Source organism: Delphinus delphis, chromosome 6, assembly GCF_949987515.2.
Source record: "Delphinus delphis chromosome 6, mDelDel1.2, whole genome shotgun sequence".
Classification (NCBI taxonomy): Eukaryota; Metazoa; Chordata; class Mammalia; order Artiodactyla; family Delphinidae; genus Delphinus; species Delphinus delphis.
The window spans coordinates 68,018,544-68,043,006 of NC_082688.1; the positions used below are offsets into that span (position 1 = coordinate 68,018,544).

Consider the following 24,463-nt stretch of genomic DNA (forward strand, 5'->3'; position numbering starts at 1 on the left):
CTATTTTTTTCATAGAGTATCCTGTTCTCTTCAACACTTCTAATTTTTAAAAAGATATTTGTTAAAGGTTTGCTCACCCACTGGACTGAAATTTTATAAGGGAAAAGTTCACGTTTGCTCTGTTCACCACTGTATACCCAGGTCCAATACTGTGTTCAGTTAATATCTGTTGAATAAACAAATGAATGGGGGGCTGAGAGTGCCTTCTGCTTTGCTTCGGGCAACTGAAGGCCTAGTAGAGCCTGGGCTGATTCCATGGAGGGGGCTGCTTATGACCTTAAGGGTCGGTGTGCTAGAGAGAACTGCAAGTACCTTCACCCTCCTCCACATTTAAAAATGCAGCTGGAAATTAATGGACGGAACAATCTGATTCAACAAAAGACTGCTGCAGCCATGTTCACCCAGCAAATGCAGTTTATGCTCCAAAATGCTCAAATGTCATCACTTACATCTTTTCCTGTGACTCCATCCCTGGAAGCTAATCCTGCCATGGCTTTCAATCCCTACTTACCTCATCCTGGGATGGGCCTGGTCCCTGCCAAACTTTTAGCAAATGTACCTGTGCTGATTTCTGGAAACCCAGCTCTCCCAATGCCAGGAGCTGCTGGTCCAAAACCGATGCATTCAGATAAACTGGAGGTATTTGTTCAGAAATATATAAATCTCTATAGGGCAGATATTAACCTTATGCATAAACATTCTTAGAACCCAATGTTTTGAATGCTTTAAATAAGTACATCTGAATTTTAAGCTTATGGAATATAACCTCAGAAAAATGTTAGACAATTTACTACTGCAATTTTACCCTGTTATGAAGTGCACAGTTGTACAGTAGGTCTAACAATGTCTTAGTGTACCCAGCCACAGACTCTGCATCTCCTTTGCTATGGCACAGAAAGTCTGGTGGGAATGCTCCTTTTAGCCAGCCTCCAGCTTTGCAGAGTGGGATTACTGTGTTCGTTGATGAGTCTCTACTTTCTAGAATAATCAGAAAGTCAGCTCTATTGGCAGCCCCTTAAATGCCTTGTCATGTATTGAACTGGAATCTGTACATGTCCTTTAGTCATGGTCCACAAGTCTGCTTGTAAAAAGCACATTGCGGGACTTCCCTGGTGGCACAGTGGTTAAGAATCCGCCTGCCAATGCAGGGGACATGGGTTCGAGCCCTGGTCCAGGAAGATCCCACATGCCGCAGAGCAACTAAGCCCGTGCATCACAACTACTGAGCCTGCGCTCTAGAGCCCACGAGCCACAACTACTGAGCCCGTGTGCCACAACTACTGAAGCCCGCGTGCCTAGAGCCCAGGCTCTGCAACGAGAGGTCGCTGCAATGAGATACCCGCACACCACAACTAGAGAAAGCCTGCGCACAGCAACAAAGACCCAACGCAGCCAAAATAAATAAATAAATAAACAAACAAACACAATGATGTGTGATAAAGACACATCTTGGACCCTAACAAAATAACCCCCTCTTGCAAACTTAGCTAATTACACTTCAGGCTGTGTGTCAGGTGGAGGATTAAAAACTGGTTTTCAGCAATACTTGCATTTCAATGTAAGGAAAGCAGACAAAGTTTTCCTTTGGGAAAACTGGATTTTTTTTTCTTCCTTGGAATAGAAACTTTGTTTAGGCTTATATCTCATAGTGAATATGGCTCGACATTATCCTTCAGCTTTCAAAATTTTTCCTAAATAGATGACAAAAGAATGTATATGTTGCTCTTACACATTCACTGGCAAAATAAATAAAAGCGAATCACCTTCCAAGCAAAAAAAAAAACCTACAAATGAATGAATCACCTTTCCTTTCCATTCCCACTGACTCCTTAGTTTACGTCTACCTAACTGCAAAGCCCTGATTCCCCCTCTAATCCATTCTCTGTAATGCAACCAGAATGATTTTTCCAAAATGCAAATCTTTTGGGCAGATGCCTAGGAATGGAATTGCTGGATCATATGTTAAATGTACATTTAACTTTATAAGAAAAGTGGCTACACAATTACATGCTCACAGAAACTAGAAACACATACAACTGCACACCAAAAAGAATGAATTCTAACATATGTAAACATAAGTGAATCAAAAAAATGTTTTAATTTTGAAGTAAATTTGATGCCACATTCTTGCTTAAAGCATTTTAAAGGGGACATCTGTTTTAGTATATCCCTCCCACTAACCAACTGAGACAACTCTAAAGACATGGGAGGGGGGCAGTGAATCTATAACAATGTTTAAAAAAAAAACTATCATCACTGAACCAGAACTTGGCAGATTTTATTTAATTTTCAAAGGCAGAAAGAAGACTGCAATTGAATAAGCCATAGCAGAGAAAACTAAGATTGCCAAAACAATAGAGAGGATGCAGTGGCAACGGGAACCATCCTCAGTGGAGGCCTGGGAGAAGCTTTAAGTTTTTCTGCCATATGGTGGGGCATCAAATCATGTGAGATAGGTGGCACATTTATTAATATATAATCATAACCTGAAAAATGCTACCCACTGGTTGTCAATTTTTACACTAGACTTCTAGACAAAACCTTTCTACATATAAATAGTAGTAACTTCCAAACAGTTACCAAACAAAACTTAATTACAGCTCTAAACCTTGACAGTAAAACAGTTCTAACACAGCTGAAAAAAGTCAAGAGGGAGAAGGCAGAGGGTAGGTAAGTGTAGGTGCGCTAATTATCGTATAAATAGCAGCCTTCACTGTGAAATTACATCGTGGGGAATCCAGAGATACTTTTGAGATTGATACACCAAGAAACAGAGGTCTAAGCACATCATTTAAATACTGCCACAAGAAAAACGGAAATAACGTAATTACAAAAGTCAAGAAGGTTGAGAACAGGAGATAGTCTATGTATCCCAAATTTTCCTTGGCCTATAGTGGCCAAGATAATAGAGACTGTCTAAAGTTGATAAGTTAAGACATAGAAATATAAACAAAGCATTAAGTTTTTTGTTTTTTTCCGGTACGCGGGCCTCTCACTGTTGTGGCCTCTCCCGTTGCGGAGCACAGGCTCCGGACGCGCAGGCTCAGCGGCCATGGCTCACGGGCCCAGCCGCTCCGCGGCATGTGGGATCTTCCCGGACCGGACCGGGGCACGAACCCACATCCCCTGCATCGGCAGGCGGACTCTCAACCACTGCGCCACCAGGGAAGCCCAAGCATTAAGTTTTATGATGAGATCTGTAACATCTGTAGCAAAGCAGGAAGGGGCTTTTTTTCACTTTTCATCTTAATACCACTCTCTACTAGTTTTTTGCTAACTGTGGCAGCCTTCAGCCTGCTATTTCAGTTAGTGAAAATTATAAACTAAAGATCAACTACCTTGAAAGTCTCCCTCGAGTCCTAAAGGCGTTTGCACCTAACGGAAGGCGTTCCCAAGTCCCTCCGTTACCAAACCGCCACCTCTCCCTCGACTTCACAGACCACCCAGCTTCACTACCAAAGCAGGAATAAGCCGCCCCTTCAGTTTCGCCCCAACTGCAGACTCTACTCCCCTACAAGGCGCTCCCGGCAAGGTCCCGTAACAGACAGTCTCCTGCCACCAGGCTGGCTGCCACTGGAAGCAGGAACTCTGCAGCCAGTGCCGGGCCCCAGTAACCGACTACTTAATTCATCAACCTACGAGGTCCGCAACAAGGCGGGTCACGCCAGCACGGCCAGGCTCAGACTCCCCCGCCCCGTCGGCCCCGGCCTCCTTACACTCCGAGGTGCGTGTGCGACACGATCTTTCCACCGGCTACGGTCGCCGAGCCCGGCTCGAAGCCGAGCGCCTGCAGATACATCCAGAGATGCTCCTTCTCGAAAGAAGGGACCCAGGCCGAACTCATCTTCGCAGTAGGCAGGGCCCAGCAAAGGAAGAAAGCGCAGGCTCCAACGACTGCGAGGGCCCCTCAGGCTTTTTCCCTACGGGCAGCCTGAGATGGCGGCGGCCCCTCCATTGCCACCGCCTGATCCTCTCTCGTCCGGAACCATTTCGCCTCAAATGGCCTCAAATGCCTCAAATGGCCTGAGACTCTAAAGTTTCAGGGAAACAGAGCCTCTACCGGTTGTACGGCACAGCGGCCTAAGCGAGGTCACCACAAAAGAAGCGTCCCGCGCCTCCAAAAGAACGGTTTGCGCCGGCGCTGCCCGGCTTCCGGAGGAGGAGGCGCTTCTTTAGAGGACCGTCTCCCGCCATGCAATGCACCCTGGCCTCGGTCTTTTCCGGTTAAGACCAGCCGAGAGCATACAAGACCCACAAGGCATTGCGGGGCTGGCGAAGTTCCTCGTGATTGCGGGGTTTTGCTGGCGTCTTGCGGCTTTGCGTTTTCTGATCATTTTTCCATTATTCACAGGTGATTGCAAAATGTTGAAATTCTCATTTGTCATTTGTTATGGGCTGAATGTTTGTGTCCCCCCCGCCAAATTCATATGTTGAAACCCTATTGCTCAATGTGATGGTATTAGAAGGTTGGGTCTTTGGGAGGTAATTAGGATTAGATGCAGTCATAAGGGTGAAGCCCTCATGCATAGAACTATAAGAGTCACAAGAGGGTTTGCTTCCTCTCTCTGCTCTTTTCACCATGTGATGATACAAAGAGAAGTCAACTCTCTGCCACCCAGAAGGGGGCCCTCACCAAAACCTGACTCTGCCGGCACCCTGATCTCAGACTTCCAGCCTCCAGAACTGTGAGAAATAAATGTCTGTTGTTTAAACCACTCAGTCTAAGGTAATTGGTTATAGCAGTCCTAACTGACTAAGATATCATGTCTTTTTCATTTGTCAGAAGGAATACTTTTATGAGAGAGATTTTCCCTCATTTACTATTTGTTTACCTAGTGATGAAGACATAAAGAAGGATAAATTCTTTTTTAATTTTTTTTGCCACACCATGTGCGGCTTGCAGGATCCTAGTTCCTGGAACCTGCACCCCCTGCAGTGGAAGTACAGAGTCCTAACCACTGGACCGCCAGGGAATTCCCAAAAAGGATAAATTCTTGATTCTTTCATTTTATTTTTTTGTAAACTGTACCTCCAGCCCTAATCTTTTACTTTTTTTATATTTGTTTATTTATTTATTTGGTTGCATCAGGTCTTAGTTGCAGCAGGTGGACTCCTTAGTTGCAGCTCGAGGGCCCCTTAGTTGTGGCATGCGAACCCTTAGTTGCAGCATGCAAACTCTTAGTTGTGGCATGCATGTGGGATCTAGTTCCTGGACCAAGGAATGAACACGGGCCCCCCGCATTGGGAGTGCGGAGTCTTAACCACTGCACCACCAGGGAAGTCCCGATTCTTTCATTTTATTTACCAGTTTTCAAGATAATAATTGGTTTGTTATCATCCCCTGAAAGTGACCAATTAGGTTGCTTATATAGATAGATAGATAGAGATATATTTAGATTTTGATGGGGTTCATATTTGATGGGGTTCAATCTATTGCAATTATTATCCTTATTGAAGTTCAGATTGTCCCATCTTCAGTTAATTGGAACCTCTTCCAATTAATGGAACCAATTAATGGAACCTCTCCCAATAAATCAGCTTCTTTTCTACCTGAAATAGCAAGAAGTTCAAGGCTCATTTTGTACATTTCCTGCCTCACACCTGGAATCAGCCATTTCTCCAAGAAGCACTGATTTCTTTTAGTGGGAAAAGGTATTACAATTCCTCTTTCTGACAAATGAAAAAGAATTACAATCTGGACACTGGGGGTGCTCCTCAATACTGGTTTGGCCATTGTTTCTACAATTTATTTAACTAATACTTATTTAATGTTGTTCTGTGCCAGGCATTGCTCTAAGATTTTATAAATGTTTATTTATTCTTCATAACAAACCTACTATTATCCTTATTTTACAGATGAGGAAATTGAGGTACAGAGAAACTAAGTTATTTGTTTAAAGTAACATAACTAGAAAGTAGAAGAGCCAAGATTGGAATCCAGAGTCTGAGCCTTTACCCATCATGATATGCTTCCTCCCAAGTGACCTGTTTTTTAGTCATATGCCTACCCCCTAGGCCAGGGGAAAGCAAAAAGACCTTGACTAGCAGATGCACTGAGACCACACCCCCCAAAAAACCCATAAAGGTGCTGTTACCAAAAGAAACAGGAATGAATCCTGGGAGGAAAAAAGAAGTCCACTATATCAGTGTTTAAAAAAAACACTCTGATTCAAGATTATAAGCCCATTTTTATTATAGGCATTTCAAAGATTAAACTTTGAAGAATTATATAAAATAATATATGATGCAGAACGAGACTCTTTTACAGAAGTTTGGGTCAATCAGAGTTTCATTACAATTAAGACCAAGTAGCCAAGAAAGAGATTAACTCCCAATAGATTAATCCCCAAAGCCACAGGAATAAACACATGAGCAAACATGAAATTTAATGTGACACAAACTGTGTATTCAGCAAAAGGAGATTTTTCTTATTAGTTATTCAACATTTTGCCCTAAGAAGGCTGAGGGCCATTGGCATGTGAATGACTTGGTCCATCCTCCTCTTCCAAAGCTATAATATCTGGAATTTCATCAGCCTCAGATGTCAAGTCTGTGACACTGAAATCTAGTACCTGTAAAAGAAGAATCTTGGATATTAAAACAAACACTAATGAAGTGAGTTGTCAAGTCCAGGTGAGCTCTTAGAAACATAAATTACTGCATGTGCATGAACCTTACTTTGTCCATAACTATGCTGTCTTCGATATGTTTATAGTCTTATTTCCACAATTCACTAATATTATAAAAGCACTAAGGAAACTTCTCTTTAAAAGGAAACCAACTAGTGGTAGAACAAATTAAATGAAAGCTTTTGAAACTACAAGCTATAAAGCATTTCTGGTTATTCATCTGTCTATTTATCTATTATTCTCTTAAAACCAATAATACTCCTCTTTTCCATAAGTTTGATTTTCCATCCTATAAACCCTTTGGGAAGTGTCTAGGAACTAAGGAAGCAAAAAGGTCTTTGAATAGTTGAAAGAGCCATCACAAAGCCCTAGCTCTTCTCTGCATAGGAAAGGCTTTTAGGGATAAGAAGTTCTATTAACCGTTACTTTGCATACCATTTTGATAAGCCAAGTAATATTTCTTAACCAACAGAAGATTAGAAGCAGAAAATTAGTAAGGTATAACAAGTTACTGAAGGCTAAATCTTGATAGCAGAGGAAAAAATTAGCTGATTACCTGACAGAGGCAAAAAAACTAACAGTAACAACAACAAAAAATATCCATCGAAAAATAGAAGGGAAAATGAGGAATTATTGTCTAATGGGTTTATGCTTGGGATGATAATAAAGTTCTGGAAATGGATAGTGGTGATGGCTGCACAACACTACAAATGTACGCTTGAGAATATGGCTAAAATGGTACCCTTGATGGTATGTACATTTGACCACAATTTTTAAAAACAGTTAAAAAACAAAACAAAACAAAACACGAAGCGAGAATCTTGCTTTTTCTTGGGCCCCTTACCCGGCTGTTTGTGGCCGTTATTGCACTTTTCCGTAAGAACTCAGGAGCTCAGAGGACTGTCTGGTCTGAGGTAAACACTTCCACTATTTATTCCTGAGCTTTCTATTTGGGGAGATCAACCTACATTCTAGATCTTCATGAATGTTCGCTTTTCAAAGATTATACCCAATCTGACATCCACAAAAGCCAACACTGCTTATATAAATTGATTCAGGGCATTACCCAGGCAAGTCAACTATTGCAATTTTAGCCTTTTTAAGTTAAAAGATGTACCTTGCTTAGCTCTCTGTTCGGATCTATTTCTATTAAATGTATATTTTAACATCCATTATCACTCTGTTTTTAATAAATGTAAAATAGAACAGGAAGCTATAACACAAGAAGATAGAGAGAGAGGGATTTTCTGGACCCCAAATAAGGAAGCGATCAGCAGTTCTCTCCTATCAGTGGCTAGATTGCTAGAATGGAAAAAATAAGCTCTTTGACATCAGTAAGACATTGGACTAAATCCCCACTCTTCTACTTACCTCTTTTCAACCTCAGTTTCCTCACCTGTCAAGTGAGGAAAATACCAAATTGACTGCATTGCAAATGAGGAGTAAAGATAGTATACGCCTAGCTTGTAAAAGGTGCTCAATAAATTTCATTCTCTTCAGTTTCTTAAATACCACCCTCTTACACACACAAACCTCCAAAGTCGCCTATAGATCAGGTAACTACTGGCCTACAGTAGAGTTCTTTGCAGAAGATTGGAGATTCCACACTTAGGATTTAGGAAAAAAGCCTCACCAACCATCAAAAAAAGTAGCTCTAGTCCTTGAGATGATTTAGGAGAGCCATATGGATAATTCATCTTCCATATATCCAGAATGAATCAGAGTATATAATTTTCATTATTCAGGACCATCACCAAAACCTATTTGGGGGGCTGGGAAGGAAATAGGGGAGGGTGGAGCAGCTAAGAAGTAGCCACAGTCTATCAAGTTTCCATGGCGAGTTTAATTTAAAATGTAGTGGTTGTGCCTGACCATCTCCATAGGGTTTTTAGAAATGTGGCACAAGAGAAATCACTTCACAGATTTATAAGATAAATTCCTTTTCCATTGACATAAACAACAATAGTTTGGACCATCAAAGAAAGAGTGTAAGGAGTCTCTTGCTGAGAATGCCCATCAGGCATTCTGAGGCCAAACTCAGAATCACATGCTTGCTGAAATAACCATAGTCCCTCCCTGCAAGGACACTCTTTTCAAGAAAACCAAGTGACCATGCCAGGGTTCCAGGGAGTTGCATAATTTTTGCAGGTTGTTCACCATACAACCATAAGGGGGCACCACTCATTCATAAACTTCACTGATTCCTGTATTTATTATGACAATTTTCCAGAAGGTGGCACTACAAGTGTTGAGGATAAGGTGCCATTTTCTAATTTGCATAAAACTCCCAGAAGAAAACATAGGCAATACACACTCCTTGACATTAGTCTCAGTAATATATATATTTTTTTAGCTGTCTCCTCAGGCAAGGACAACAAAAGCAAAAATAAACAAATGGGACTAAATCAAACTAAAAAGCTTCTGCACAGTGAAGGAAACCTTCAACAAAATGAAAAGGCAACCTGCTGAATGGGAGAAGATACTTACAAATGATATGTCCCATAAGGGGTTAATATCCAAAATACAGGAAAAACTCAGACAGTAACTCAATATCAAAAAGCCAAAAATCCAATTAAGAAATGGGCAGAGGCCCTGAATTGGCATTTTCCCAAAGACATACAGATGGCCAACAGGTATAGGAAAAAGTGCTCAACATCATTAACCATCAGAGAAATGCAAATCAAAACCACAATGAGAGAGCTTCCCTGCTGGCGCAGTGGTTAAGAATCTGCCTGTCAATGCAGGGGACACGGCTTCGAGCCCTGGTCTGGGAAGATCCCACATGCCGCAGAGCAACTAAGCCCGTGCGCCACAACTACTGAGCCTGTGCTCTAGAGCCCACGAGCCACAACTACTGAGCCAGCATGCCACAACTACTGAAGCCCGCACGCCTGGAGCCTGTGCTCTGCAACAAGAGAAGCCACCACAATGAGAAGCCTGCGCACCGCAAGGGGAAGAGTAGCCCCTGCTCGCTGCAATTAGAGAAAGCCTGCTGGCAGCAACGAAGGCCCAGTGCAGCCAAAAATAAAATAAATTAAAAAGAAATAAATTTATTAAAAAGAAAAACCACAATGAGGTATCACTTCACACCTGTCAGAATAGTTATCATCAAAAAGACAAAAAATAACAAGTGTTGGCAAAGATGTGAAGAAAAGGGACCCCTCATGCCCTGTTGAAGAGAATGTAAACTGGTGCAGCCACTATGGAAAACAGTATGGAGATTACTCAAAAAATTAACAATTAGGGACTCTCCTCATGGTCCAGTGGTTAAGACTCCTTGCTCCCAATGCAGGGGCCTGGGTTCGATCCCTAGTCAGGGAACTAGATCCTACATGCCACAACTAAAAAGATCCCACATGCTGCAAGGAAGATCCCGCCTGCCGCAACTAAGAGCCAACGTGGCCAAATAAATAAATTTTTTTTTTTTAATTAACAATTGAACTACCATACATCCTGAAATTCCACCTCTGGGTATTTATCTGAATAAAATGAAAATATATATGCATCCCAATGTTCATAGCCGCATTATTTACAATAGCCAAGATATGGAAGCGACCTAAGTGCCCATCAACAGATGAATGGATAAACACACACACACACACACAATGGAATATTAGCCATAAAAAAAAAGTATGAAATCTTGCCATCTGCAACAACATGGATAGACCTGGAGGGTATTATGCTAAGTGAAGTAAGTCAGACAGAGAAAGACAAATACTGCACGATCTCACTTATATGTAGAATCTATAAAATAAATGAACAAATGTAACAAAACAGAAACAGATAAAGAGAACAAACCAGTGGTTGCCAGAGGGGAGAGGGATGAAGGGGATTAAGAGGTACAAACTAGCAGTTATAAAATAAATAAGTCACAGGGATATAATGTACATCACAGGGAATATAGTCAATGCTTTATAATAACTTTGTATGGTGTGTAATGTACAAAAACTTCGAATCACTATGTTGTACACCTGAAACTAATATTGTAAACTATACTTCAATACAAAATTTTTAAAATTAAGGTAAATTAGAGTAGGTCTTTCTAAAATGACATTTTATGGAGTCTACACCAAGGGTCTTGTTAAATTTTGTTTTTATTATTATTTTTTGGGGGCCACATTGCGTGGCTTGTGGGATCTTAGCTCCCCGACCAGGCTCAGCAGTGAAAGTGCAGAGTCCTAACCACTGGACCACCAGGGAATTCCCAAGGGTCTTGTTAACTAAAGTAAATTAAGAGTAGCTCTTTTTTTAAAATTTATTAATTAATTTATTTATTTTGGTTGCGTCAGGTCTTAGTTGTGGCAGGCGGGCTCCTTAGTTGCAGCACGTGGGCTCCTTAGTTGCAGCATGTGGGATCCTTAGTTGTGGCATGCAAGTTGCACCATGCATGTGGGATCTAGTTCCCTGGCCAGGGATCAAACCCAGGCCCCCTGCCTTGGGAGTGCAGAGTCTTAACCACTGTGCCACCAGGGAAGTCGTGCAGCTCTTTTTAAAGTAAGACATTTTATGGAGCCCACACCAGATTTCTTGTTTGGAAAGAGTAGGACTGTTGGTAACCCTAGCCCTATCTTTGTTTCAGATTAAAATCATTTGTTTCCTGTTTCCTTCATTTCTGAAAGTATGATCGTTGGACCACCTGCATTAGAATCACCTAGGATGTCTTTTTTATTTTTTTTTTTTTAAGCGATGCTTTTTTAAAGTGCAGATGCCTGGTACTACCTCCAGACCTACTAACCAGATTCTGTAGGGGTGGAACCCAGGAATCTGCATTTCATCAGTGTCCCCAGTTGATAATCCCTGGCATAGATAAAGAGGGAAGAGGAATGCTCACTGACAGACAGCATGGTTTTATCCATGCTGAGAGCTCACTAGGGCCATTTCATACAAGGGAGTCAGTCTGATAGATACAGTAGCTACCTCCTTACTGAGTTGTCCTGTGCTCTAACCTGAGTAGACAACGAAAAGGGAAAAGTGCTTGATTCGTACTATTCAACATCTACTCCTATTAATGCTAAGTTATAATTTAACTGGTTGGCTAGAAAAAAATAAAGAAAAAAAATGGTCGGCTAGAATCAAAAAGTCAGATAACAGGTGTAGGCGAGGATATGGAGAAATCAAAACCCTCATGTACTACTGGTGGGAAAGTAAGATGGTGCAGCCACTTCAGAAAACAGTCTGGCAGTTCCTCAAACAATTAAACATAGAGTGACCATATGACCCACTAGTAATTCTACTCCTAGGTATATACCCAAGAGAAATGAAAAGATAATTTACATGGTAACCATTTCTTCATCACTGACATTTACACAAAAGCACCATTTAAACTATTCATTACTCTTGTAAAATATCAATTAACAACACTATCTACTACCTTCCTCACTTTCTTAAATTCTAGAAAACATTTTTTTCAGTGTTAGCCAAAAAACATAGATATTATGATATGGCTCTCATATCGTTAATATGGCTCTCTCAAACAGCACTTTCATAAAATCTGTACCGAACTAAACAACCTAGGTCTATTCTACAACAAGACGAGGCTCCTCTGTGAGACTTAAAACCTTTCATTATATTATATCCCATTTCTCTCGAATCTGTAGGCCCAGTTTAAGCAAGTTAAGCATGGAGGAGAAATCCCAGGCAATTGTCTCCCCTCTCCCAAACACTGTGCTTTCACACTGCCACCCTATCATTCCACTTAGCCATCTTCCTGACAATCTTAACAACTAAAGATGCGTTGTGTTAATCAGCAATCTCACCTGTCAAATTCAACAGGGCCATGGGCTGCCTGCCTCTTACTATCTTATCATCAATTGAGGGTGTGATATTCCTAGTCTGCCTTTTCCACTTGAGCACCCAGCCTCCGCTCAGCAACCCCTGGATAGTGAACAAGAAGGCCTCAACCCCAACCAGCCCTAAAAATATGACCTGAACCTATCCCAGTAAGGGTCCAGTTGACACAATTTCTTCTAGCAATTGGTAGCTTCTCAAACGTGAGGGTATGGCATCAGAATCTCAAAAGGTAAGCAAGGGGAACAGGAAAGATACCATAAAACATCTTTCTTTGGTCTAAGTTGACCTCAAGCCTGATATGACTTCTTATTCTTCTCCTTCTCTGCCAATAGTCCGATACTATTTCCTTTCCAGTTTCTCCATCTTTCAGATGAAGTAGGCTGCTCCAGGATAGCCTGGGAACTTAGACATCCAACAGTGGAATTATCCAGCATCTTTTCCTTACTAAATAGCAACTGTGAAAATAGGATAGGATATCCTACATTATAGGATATCTTTGGGGAAGGTGGACACTTACAGCATGAAGGTATTGCCCTTTGAGATACAAGCAACAAATACCTTGGTTTATAAGGCAGGGACATCTCACAAGACCATCACCCATACAGGCCTCTGTGCTACGTCACTCCTGGAGCTGGATCAGGACTGAGGCCCAGCTGGCCCAGTCTCAAGTCCACGAGAGCCCAGGAAGGTCAGGCTGGCAAGAGCCCTCCTTTCCATCCCCCACCTGCTCCCCCAGGCATCATTTTATGCCATTTCTTAGATTTGTGCACAAATATCTATCCTTCTCCTTATTCCTCCTTCCCTCACCAGTCATCTCCATGAGCTAAATGATACTCTAAAAGGGATATCTCAGGTAAACCAAATTTCAGTTTTTCCTGTTTCACTTCATTATTCCTTCAATATCTATCATGCCTTATCAAAGTGGATATATTTTCCCAATCATGATCTGATATTATATACTCACTACTCACTCTGGAACTGGCCAGTTAGAGACACTATGTGTCACTGTCCCACAGAAGGTATCCTCATGACTAGTGCAAAATAGAAAGACACCCCATCCTCAAACACTTCACTTCCATCTGTTGAAAAACATCACTAATTTTACTTTACAGATGATAAAACTAAGGCTAAGACATTAATGGCTAATATACCATGTTCCCTCTTTTGCCCAGAACTAATTAGAAAGTTCACATTATAATTACATGCAAAGGAAAGAAATAGGTTTGTACACTCAGGCACACTATGCCAGGCTTCATGTAGCCAAATATTCAAGAACCTGCCGTAATTATAGACTGTGCTAGGCTTAGTCAGCTTTTTTCCCCTCAAAATAATTGTCCTCTTTGGGAAAAAGTTTGTTAAACTAAAACTGCCAGTTTATGCAACAAGAAAACGAGGACACCACAAATTCTGAGACATGTTGACAACAAAATGAAATGCGTGTAGGCACCAACTTGAGACACAAAGTCAGACAGACAAAACCAAGGGCAGTGGTATTCTTCTAGAAAATAAGGTCTCTTTATATTCTGTCTTGCTCATGAAGAACAGCTTTGAGAACAGTCTCTTTTTCCTAAGCAATTCAGTAGGTACTATAACTCTTATGAAGGGGAAACACAAAGGTTTATGTTCAGTATAAGAAAGTCTGTGTACAGCTGTAGTATATAAATTTTCCAACCATTTAGAATCAACCACAAAATACCAGCCTTGAAGTTTTGAGGCAAATGACAGCAGGATCACACCCAATTAGGACGAATAAAAATTTTTTTTTTAAGAGGTAGAGTCTCTAGAAAAACCAGTCACTAGGGATGGGCAGGCCAGTGCATGGATTGGTTCCACCCTGGAAGCCCATAAATCATTGACAGTCCACCGTCCCAGAAACCAGAGGTTCCTTAGCTTCAAGTATCTCAGGGAGTCCCTCCAACTGAGCTCACATGTTTACTGATTCCTGGAGCTACCTCAAGGGGAAAAAATTTATTTCTCTAACTTAGTAAGCTTTGATAAGTTTATTCACACAAGTCCGTGTAAAGTTATACGCTGCTTGCTTGTTTTCATGGGGAGACAGGGGTGAAGCAGGGTAGAAAGAGGAGACAAATTTGACTTAGACTTCAGTTCTGCTGAAGGGCATGACAGGTAGAAGCAGGCAGCTCTATTTCACGAGTTCTAAGACTGGCTTTTCTGAAAAGGTTTGGCATACTGCAGCTTTGTCATGAGGAGATCCATATTTCCTAAATAATTAACCCACATTAAGGGGATTAGAAGTCTGGACACCCTAGGTAGGAGGTAGGAAGAACCCTTTTCTACAGGGGGTCCGAAGTCTTTTTTTTCTAATTATTCTCATGTGGTCTTCTAAAGGCATTTCACCCACAACTGAGGTTAGTGATTTCTCCCAATGTGACAACATGGTACCTTAAGTCCAGCTGAGACTGGACACTGAAGAATCTCATTCCTTACACGTTAGATGGCCCCTTGGCAAGAAATACTGCTATCTTTACGTGAGACTGCTGCAAAGAGTCACTGCTTCCTCTCAGCTCTGATTTCTTTTCAGCAAGGCCGTCAGTCATAAGTGGCTCCTTCTGCTAGTTTAAAAACCTGTTCTCAGGGGTCCAGTAAATGGGCAAATGAAAGGAACCACCACCACCTAATAAAATTCTTACAGGAACATTAGCTTTTAATTTGTTTAAAACCTGTTATCAAACATTCCATTTTTAACATTAGTTTTCCAATGTTATTACAAATTCCCCAACAGCCCATTTGAATTCATGTGTATTAATAACCCTGTCATGCAGGCAAAGCAGTTCCAAGAAAGCCACACTAAAAGCACATGTAACACACAGCATAAAAGTGATCTATTCTGCAGTGAATTTTATTGAATTCAAAGGGGGCATTCCTTTATGAAAAATAAAAAACTCAGGGTGCACAAGCATGCATTGTGAGACAAACCAGTGCTGAGGCCTGCTCAGACCAAACCAGAGCAGACACCAGTTCATACAACAGCCCACACGAAGGTGTTTTTATTCAATACAAACAGACAGCAACAGTGGCAACAGAATGAGGCCATAAACGCACTGGGACATTTTGTGAGTTCTGGATAGGCTCTGAACAGTCTATCATTCTTTTCTTTCCAGCCAAGTAAACAACAGAACTCATCCGTTAAAGTAGAAACTTTAAAGCTCTTAATCCAGTTGGCAATGACTACAATAGAGGACCTTTTTTTCTCGATAGCTGCTTCCCCACTTCAGAGTTGTCTAGCAGGTTTCAACGTAAGAGGAGGGGTCATCTGGCTGGCTGCCCTGTGCATTGCTGACAGGGACAGGTGTAATGTGTGTTGCGCTCAGGCTGCCGGGCCTCCTGGCTGTACCTTGGGCCTGAGGACGCTGAGACTCAGCCACCTGAGGATAAAAGGGACCTACCAGCCAGTTGAGGGGTGTGTTGTTAACAAGATAATCCATCACATCATCTAAAGACTCCTTCATTTTCTGCAGCTGCCCTTTGCTGGAAGCGAGGAGGCCGTCAGACACTTCCTTAAAGGAGGCAACGTTGCGAAACACTGAGTAGATGTCACCAGCCATCACCCCCAAGTGGTTGGCCTGATCTTGGATGTTCTGTGGTAACCCTTGGATGTTGGACAGGAGGGTGTGGCATGTGGTCTGGAGCTGCTGAGTCAGGTTTCGGGCAATAGCAAGAGTACGTGACTCTATGTGCTGCAAGTAAGACAAGTTTAAGAATTAGCAGTGGATCCAACAGTCCTATGTATGAATTAGTTCACTTACAGTCAGCTGGTTATACATCCACCACGCATGTGGATTCTTTAACTTTTTAAAATCCTCATAACAACCCTGAGTGAAGCAGCATTATTTCGCATTTCATAAACATGAACATAAGCTTAGAGTTGAAATAACATGCCCCAGTTAACAGCTGGAGTGTGGATTTGAACTAGTGCCTGAGTCTTCAAAGTTCATGGTCTTAAGCTGAAGAAACCTAACAGGGGAGACCGGACAGAAGGAAAATACACTCCATATTAGTAGGGCAACTTAGATATTCTCTCCTCAAGTGAGATATGATATGAACAAACAGTTAATATTGATTTCAAGGGCAAATGCATACTAGCTTTTGGAATGCAAAGGACCACGTTCTAGGGCTACAATATGCTATTTCTTCTGTCTGGAACATTCGTCCCCTTATTGCCTTTTCACCTAGTTTATTCACCCCTTAGGTCTCAGCTTACCACTCATCTCTTCCAGCAAACCATCCGACTCACCCATCCTCACTCCAAGGTTGAGTTAGTACCCTTCCTATGTAGTATTCTCATAGCAACTATATTTATGCTATCAAAAAACCACTATGACAGGAAAGATGCCTATATTCACTTAGTCTATAGCCATTGTAAGGGCAATGCTCGTGTTTCTCAATTAGTTGTATCCTGATAGGGACAATATGCCTATCTGTAAATTGTTAGATAAAGTTGCACATTTTTGCTTTTCGGTCACATAACAGGCAACCTATGTATACTGTATTGTTCAAACTTTTGATAGAGTATTCTAAGAGGAATAATAAGAAACTTATTAGTAAGTTTCTAATAAGAAGTTTTAATAGTAAGAACGTCTTCAGAAGCTGTAGTGGATGACTCTGTCCCAGTTGTCTCACCTCAGCACAGTGGGACTCATCTGTATCGTCATATCCGATGCTTCTCTTCCACTCCAGCCAGGACAGATAGAGCTTATCCTGAGCACCCTGAATTTTCTGGTTGGCATTATGCACATTCTTCCTGGCAAATTCAATCTAGAACACAGTTGAAAGAAGACAAAGGAACAAACTAGTCAGACATTCTTGTTAGCCTGTTCTCAGATCCATGATGTAAATCAGCCAACATCAGCTCTTACAGAAATTCTTGGTTTTTAAGGAGACCTATCCCTGATAGCATTGTTATGTTATCAATATGTGTAAGTCAACCAAGCAGTCATAGTACTTATTGCCTCTTATTTAATTATTAACCCACTGTCTCCAATTTACCTCCAGTTTAACATAGGCAAGGCAACTGAAATTTAATACGTGTAAAATATAAAATTACAAAAGAGAAAGGAACTCGAACTTCCTCTTCCCTGTTGCCAGCCACCTACTTCCCCTTCCAAGAATAAACTGGTTTCTAATGGCCATACGATACATACTGTTCTGTAACTTGGCAATCCTTAATGGCCACACAGTAGTCTTTTGTGATGTATCAATGTAATCAGTCCCCTATTAGTTGATGTGCATTGTTTATACTCTTTTGCAATTCTGAGCAAATATACTTATCTGTGAGATAGGTTTCTAGAAGGAAAGCTGCTCCAGGCATAGGTGTGTCTGTAACTTTCCTATAAGAGCCCCTTGAATCCTCTGGAAGTACAAGAACACAAGCACTGCTCTTTCTCTACACCATCGCCCACAGCATCTAACTTTGCCAGTGCCATCGGACAAAACCGGAATCAGTAATTTGACCCCTCAGAGTAAGATTAACGCCACTTCATATATTGATATTTCAGCTATTTATACTTTCTTTTTTCTGCGAGTTTTCTGGATACTCTTTGCCCATTTTTCTATTGGATTGTTCATATGGTAAGATTAAAATTCTTGCATTTCATGATATGTCTACTCCCAATCCTCGAGATAAATGAACTCACTTCAGATGCCTTTAAAGGAAGTTGTACTCACCAGGTTGACAGTGGAATGGAGCTGAGAAATGGTCTCTTGGCTTTTCTGCTTAGCTTCTTTAACCCTGCTGAGGGCCTGCTGGTAGGCCCATGAGCGGAGCTTGGTGGACAGGGATCCCAGTCTGATATAATAACTTGGCTTCTGAACAGGATCAAAGCCTTCCACTTTTTTGGCTTCTTTTTCTGAAGTTACATAGAAGTGACCAAAAAAAAAAAAAAAAAGTCCAGGATCACAGCTCTAAGTGACAAGGCCTGGAATCTAACCTGGATCTTGACTTTGTTGATTCCACTCACCCATCTAGCAATCATGCACCCCTCTTCCCAAGATGCCTCATGTCTGCTGCTGGGCTTAGCAGCCCAGAACACATCCCTATATGTGACACATGTCACCTACACAGGTCTCTTTCCACTAGAGCTTCTTACCTGGCACAGAGTGAGCACTAAATCTTTAATGATTCTATACAGCAGCCCATTAAGGACAATCCATTTATAGAAAGTATTTCTCTAGGCTAATTTCTCCCGAAGCTTCAAGACTTACTACGTACAACTCAGTGTGAAACTTAAGAGTGCCTTAAGAAGGAAAACTATAGGGACAGAAAGATTAGTGGTTGCTCAGACAGTGGGGGTGGTGGGGGGATGGAGACTGACTGCCAACAGGCATGAAGGATCTTTTATCTTTGGGGGGTGATAGAAATTGTATAACTGGATGATGATGGTTATGTAACTGTAAATTTAGAATGAAAAAAAGGTGAATTTTTTTGGTATATAAAAGTATATCTCAATAAAGCTGTTTAGAAAGATTGCTTTAAGATATAAAACATTGGGAGTTCCCTGGTGGCCTAGTGGTTAGGATTCTGGGCTTCCACTGCCATGGCCCGGGCTCAATCCCTGGTCGGGGAACAGAGATCCCACAAGCTGCATGGCACAGACCAAAAAAAAAAAAAAAAAAAAAAAGTAAAACATTATTTCAAGAAAAAAATCCAATTACCTAGTTCATCCTTGGTGAGAGGGAGGTACTGGTCTACCAGCAGCTCTGATTTGGTGAGTGCATTTTCTACTCCACTGCTCACCAGCTGCATCATCCGACTTCCTAGGACTATGTTAATGCCGCCACTGACCACGGACTTGGTCTTCTCCACACTGCCAGTCACTGTTCCTTTGGTCTTGTCCACCACCCCAGTGATTGTGTTGGCCACAGAATCCTTGGCCCCAGTCATAGTAGTTGTCACAGCATCTTTTGCCCCAGTCATAGCTCCTTTGGCATTGGCCACAACCTACAGGGAAAAAGGCAGATCATTTGGCTGGTGAGAAGCATAAAAACCTAGTTAAGTTCTTAACTAAGGTAGCATAGTTGAAGAGTTAAAGAATGAATTTGGCCCTTTTACTTTCTAGTTGTAGGTCTTAGACAAGTCACTGAGAGTTGATGAGCCTCAATTTCCTTATCAGGTATAAGTACCCTACTTGCCACCACTCAAGGGTTGTTGGAGGACCAAATGAGGGAAACAGATAAAAAATCTGTCAATTTGTCAAGTTTTTTTCCTTAATTTATTTATTTATTTTTAAAATTTATTTTTGGCTGCGTTGGGTCTTCGTTGCTGCACGCGGGCTTTCTCTAGTTGCGGCAAACGGGGGCTACTCTTCGTTGCAGTGCACGGGCTTCTCACTGCGGTGGCTTCTCTTGTTGCAGAGCACGGGCTCTAGCCACATGGGCTTCAGTAGTTGTGGCGCACGAGCTCAGTAGTTGTGGCGCACAGGCTTAGTTGGTCCACAGCATGTGGAATCTTCCCGGACGAGGGCTTGAACCCATGCCCCCTGCATTGGCAGGTGGATTCTTAACCACTGTGCCACCAGGGAAGCCCAAGGTTTTTTTGGTTTTTGTTTTATACTAGATGAACCTATAGTAATTAAGGCACAAGGAGTACTGTAGAGAAAATGGCATTTTCCACGCTGACATGCTTATACTGAGCCCCTCATGCATGCCAGAAGTATAGATATAGGTATCATGCACACCTGGCCCTATGCACACAGCCCCAAGCCAAAACACAGGTAGAGGTGTCAGTTCTCCATCCTACTAGATGTGCTCTCAGGTACCAAGTGAGAAAAGGCTCTATTTCCCACCTCTGCATTTGTCCAGTACCACATGGGAATCAGTGATTTGAGAAAGCCATTTCGCCTACAGAGATGAAGCCACAAATTTAATAGAGATCAGACTACAGGTGTTCTAGCCCAAAGGTGGATAGCTCATCTCTGCTTCTTAAGACAACCTGACAACAGTTCAGGAGGTAACGGAGTGATCATTACTCTTGCAAAAATATATCCAAGGTTGAGGGGACAAACAAGTATTACCTATTTACAGTCTGCACAGCCTGTGTTAAACAGATAAAACTTAAAAATGCCAGGTGGCAAGCCTCAGCACGCTGGTCCCAAGCTCACCTGGTTTGTCGGCTGATTCAGAATAGGCAGTTTCTCCTCAATCCTGTCTAGCCCCTTACAGGCATAGGTATTGGCAACGGCAACTAGAAGAATCACAAATGATGAAAATGTTAACAGTCTGGGTAAGAGTGAATATATATCTTGAGCCTTCATTCTTACTATAAAAAAACAGCAAAAATGTTCATTTTAATTTACCATGCAATACTTTGCCTGGTTTCTCTGGTTCAGAAAGAAGATTCTTGCCAGGTTTCTGGCAACTTTCTTCTACTGACAGGGAAATAAGGATATGGGTGTGGGAAGGGTGGGGGGAGCAGCAAGCAGAGGCAGTGACAAGCCAAGTAGGATGCTGGCCAAGAAGCCTCTTACTCATCAACTGTCCCCTAAGGTTAATGCCAGGAGAAGCCAGGCTTCACCTGAACCCTCATTCAGGGAACGAGGTATATGAAAACTCAAAATTAGCATCTCCATGCTAGTTTAATCCTCACCTACACTTAATTCAGTAGGTGGCAGTGTACTTTGGGTTATCACCAGGAAACAGTATGCTAACAGCACCCTGGATCTCCCTAAAAAGATCCGGATTTTAGTCCAAGCTCCCCCCACCCCCAGCAATGACCAAGCCTAGAACTACTACTATACTCATTTGGGAAGTAACAGAGTTGGAAAACTGATCTCTAAAAGGTTTCTTATAATCCTAAAAGTCCACGACATAACCACTTGGAGAAATGTGGAGAAATTGAAGATTCCACTCCTAGGTATATACCCGAGAGAATTCAGAACATATGTGCACACAAAAACTTGGGCACAAGTGTTCACAGTAGCATTCATTATTCATAATAGGCATAAAGTAGAAGCAACCCGAACATCAACTGATGAATAAAATATGATCTATCCATGCAATAAAATATTAAATTATTCCATATTAAAAAGGAATGGAATACTGATATGACGCTACAATTTGGATGAACCTTGGAAACATTATGCTAAGTGAAAACTAGCCAGTCACAAAAGACCACATATTTTATGATTCAATTTACATTACACGTCCAGGATGTGCAAATCTATGAAGACAGAAAGTAGATTACTAGTTGCCTAAGGTGGGGGGAGGGGGACAGGGAGTGACTGTGAATGAGTGTAAGTGTACAATTCACAGGCATTCACAATACTGTTCATTCACAATATTGTGCAACCATTACCACTATCATTTTCAGGACTTTTTCATCACCCCAAACAGAAAGTGGTACGAGGTTTCTTTCCGGGGTGATGAAAATGTTCTAAAATTGATTATGGTGATGCCTACACAACTCTGTGACTATATTAAAAGCCACTGAATTGCATGCTGATGTTATTTATTTTTTTTCTTAAAGCAGTTCACATATACTGTGTAGTCCCAAGGAAGTCAGCTATTTCAGTTCACTTCCTCTTTCCCCATATGACCTCACTTGCCAACACAGAAGCATCTCCGGGGGATTTTTTTTGGTAATATCATAACATCTGCCATTGTTATGAAGCAGGCCTTCTATAACAATGAGGGTCACCTGGCAGTTTCTAGGGAAAGGCAGCATGTGTCTCAGGAAAGGCTGAGGATTCCTGATGCGTGCTTAAGGCATAACACTGGCATTCACCATATTCAAGCCAGCTTCCGGGCTCACTCCTGATGAGTACGTAGGACTAAATTTTGAGGGGGAAATCAAAACTCACTTTGTGGCTCTAGCTTTTGGATGATTGGCAGAGCGCTCGTCACGGCCACCGAGGTGATGGTCTTCACGCCCTTCTCTGCCATCTCACACACAGACTTCAAGTAGGGATACTGATCCTTCGTATTGATGTAAGCCGAGGAGACGAGGTCATATGTGGAGCTCACCAAGGGTAGGTTGGCCACCCTTGTCACCACACTCTGCAACCAAGGAGGAGGGAGAGCTTAACTTCCAAAACACACTGGGGAGGGAAAGGAATCAAGAAACTGCTATTTATAAATCATACCGGCTGTGGTTCAACTGCAACAGATGCCATTTTTCTTCCGGAGAAAGAAATCTGCAGAAGAGAAACTTGGTTCAGGACACTGTAATAAGACTCCCAGATTCATTCTCCACCCGAAGCAAATGCTAATTTCAAGTAGAGCAAAATTCAAGTTTAGTCTGCATTTCTTCCCACCCTCTGGCTCTCAGAGCTCTCCTCTGGGCAAACTGAAAGAAGGTTTTTAAAGCTCACGTGTACAAGTCACCCACTTAAAATGTTCAATTCGTTTTCCCCACCAGAACATTAGAGATGCCTTTTGAAGATAAATATGTGTCCACAAAAATGCTAACCAACTTAAAACCCATGGTAAAACTAAAGAGATATTCCAAGTAGAAGACATCTTGTACAGTCAGGACGATCAAGACGGAGCACTTGGGTGGGGGGCGGTGGTTACTCCTTCTTTGTCAAAGAACTGAAACTAGTTCAGGGGACACCAAACACACGAGAAAGGAGGTGCTCCGCGGAAGTGAGAAACTTTTCCGGACGCTTTAAAATGTCAATTTAGTATCCCCAACGACCCACAGCCACACAAAACAGCCTCACTGCTAAGCAGCAGAGCTGGAAAGTTAAGAACCCACCACTTCGGAGCCAATCAGTTCACCCTCCGGCCAAGGGTCCCACTTTTACAAGAAATGAGAACCACGCTAAAGGCGGAAATCAGACGCCAGCATCAACAGCCCGTCTATCACTGCGTACCCCACAAAATTCTGTTTCAAGACGATTTTCTCACGCGTTTCCTTTTAAATAACGTCCTTTCGGGACGACTGGAAACTGTTACCCGCAACCAAGCCAAGAAGCTACAACCGCACTAAGGCAGCGGGCAGAAAAGCAGCCTGAATCAAGGAACAAAAGCGAGGTTGCAAAGCTTAGGCCCAGGAAACAGCCCCTTCCCAGCCGGGGCCCGGAAACCGCCACGAGGCCGCCAGCGTCCAGCCTGGAGCCCGCGGGGGGCCGAGCCGCGATGGACCGGGACCGCAGAGGTGACGCGTACCCACCGGCTAGCAGCAGCCCAGAGTCCAGGATCCAGCGGGTCCGCGTGGCGTTCACAAGGCCCGGCCCGCGGGGCCGGGCTATATACCCCGCCCCCGCCCCCGCCCCCGCGCCACGTGACTGGCGGCTCCCTGACACCCGACCCCCAGAAGCCGGGCCGAGTCCCGCCACCTCCCCCAACTGCAGGGCCGCCTCCAAGGGTGGGGGCCCCTTTCGGGGTGGGCGTGGCGGGGGGGGCCCTGCCTGGGTCAGGGGTGCTGGGGTTCCCCCGACAAAAATGCGGCCGGCGCCCACGCTGGATTTGTAGTTTTGCAAAAGGCAGTGGAGGAGTCGCGCGGACAGACGAACAGTAACTAACCTGTTGATTTCCACCAGTCCTCAGAACAGAATTGTCTTTAGAAATGGAAGCAGTGACGTCTGGACTGTTATTTATAACAACTTCTTAAGTTTTGTGAAATTCTAAATGATGACGGACGTGTAGAGATGGCTGTTTTGCTGTTCTTTTGACTTTAAAGTCAGTTCCTCAAACATCGGTCTGATTTAAAGTTGAATCGGAATTTCCAAAACAGGGAATTTTTTTTGAGAATACCGTTTGTTGGTTTTGTTTGTTGGTTTGTTTCAGCGAGACTTAAACCCAAATCACTCCGGGATGATAGCTGCCTATGATTACTATGCAAGATGGCATTTTTTTTTTTTAAGAAACAAATGAACGTCTGAGTCCCAGTTTCTTCTTGTGTAAAATTCAGGATTTGAACCAGATTATGTGAGCAAACAAATTGTGCAACTGCCCCATCCCGGGTAGGAGCTCTGTGGACCGCTCCCTGAGTGAGTGGCCTGGGATCAGATGACATCGCCGAGGGCCTCGGCCTCCCTGCTCCCTCTCAGGGAAGGTAAACAAGAAAGCACAGGTGGGAGGTGCGA

At 42.6% G+C, this 24,463-nt stretch overlaps 2 protein-coding genes across 3 annotated transcripts in view; both read right to left on the reverse strand.

The window, feature by feature from the left end:
• HAUS6 (HAUS augmin like complex subunit 6) overlaps positions 1–4,156 on the reverse strand; it is a 44,194-nt gene extending 40,038 nt beyond the window's left edge. The window contains exon 1 of the mRNA XM_060014781.1: positions 3,717–4,156. Within this exon, the coding sequence (XP_059870764.1) occupies positions 3,717–3,844 (128 nt within the window). The 5' untranslated portion in view covers positions 3,845–4,156. The remainder of the gene's footprint in view (positions 1–3,716) is intronic.
• A 10,919-nt stretch (positions 4,157–15,075) lies between these two features.
• PLIN2 (perilipin 2) lies at positions 15,076–23,614 on the reverse strand. 2 transcript variants are annotated; one of them, XM_060014784.1, is made up of 8 exons: positions 23,548–23,614; positions 22,517–22,567; positions 22,235–22,430; positions 20,537–20,619; positions 19,092–19,377; positions 18,105–18,286; positions 17,061–17,195; positions 15,076–16,117 (listed from the first exon to the last, which is right to left on the reverse strand). In XM_060014784.1, the coding sequence occupies exons 2-8, from the start codon at positions 22,544–22,546 to the stop codon at positions 15,662–15,664; spliced, it is 1,368 nt and encodes a 455-aa protein (XP_059870767.1). In that variant the 5' UTR covers positions 22,547–22,567; positions 23,548–23,614; the 3' UTR covers positions 15,076–15,661. The 2 variants fall into 2 exon arrangements, with proteins under 2 accessions (XP_059870767.1, XP_059870768.1); XM_060014785.1 differs by having other exon boundaries at positions 15,974–16,394.
• Positions 23,615–24,463: the final 849 nt, after the last annotated feature.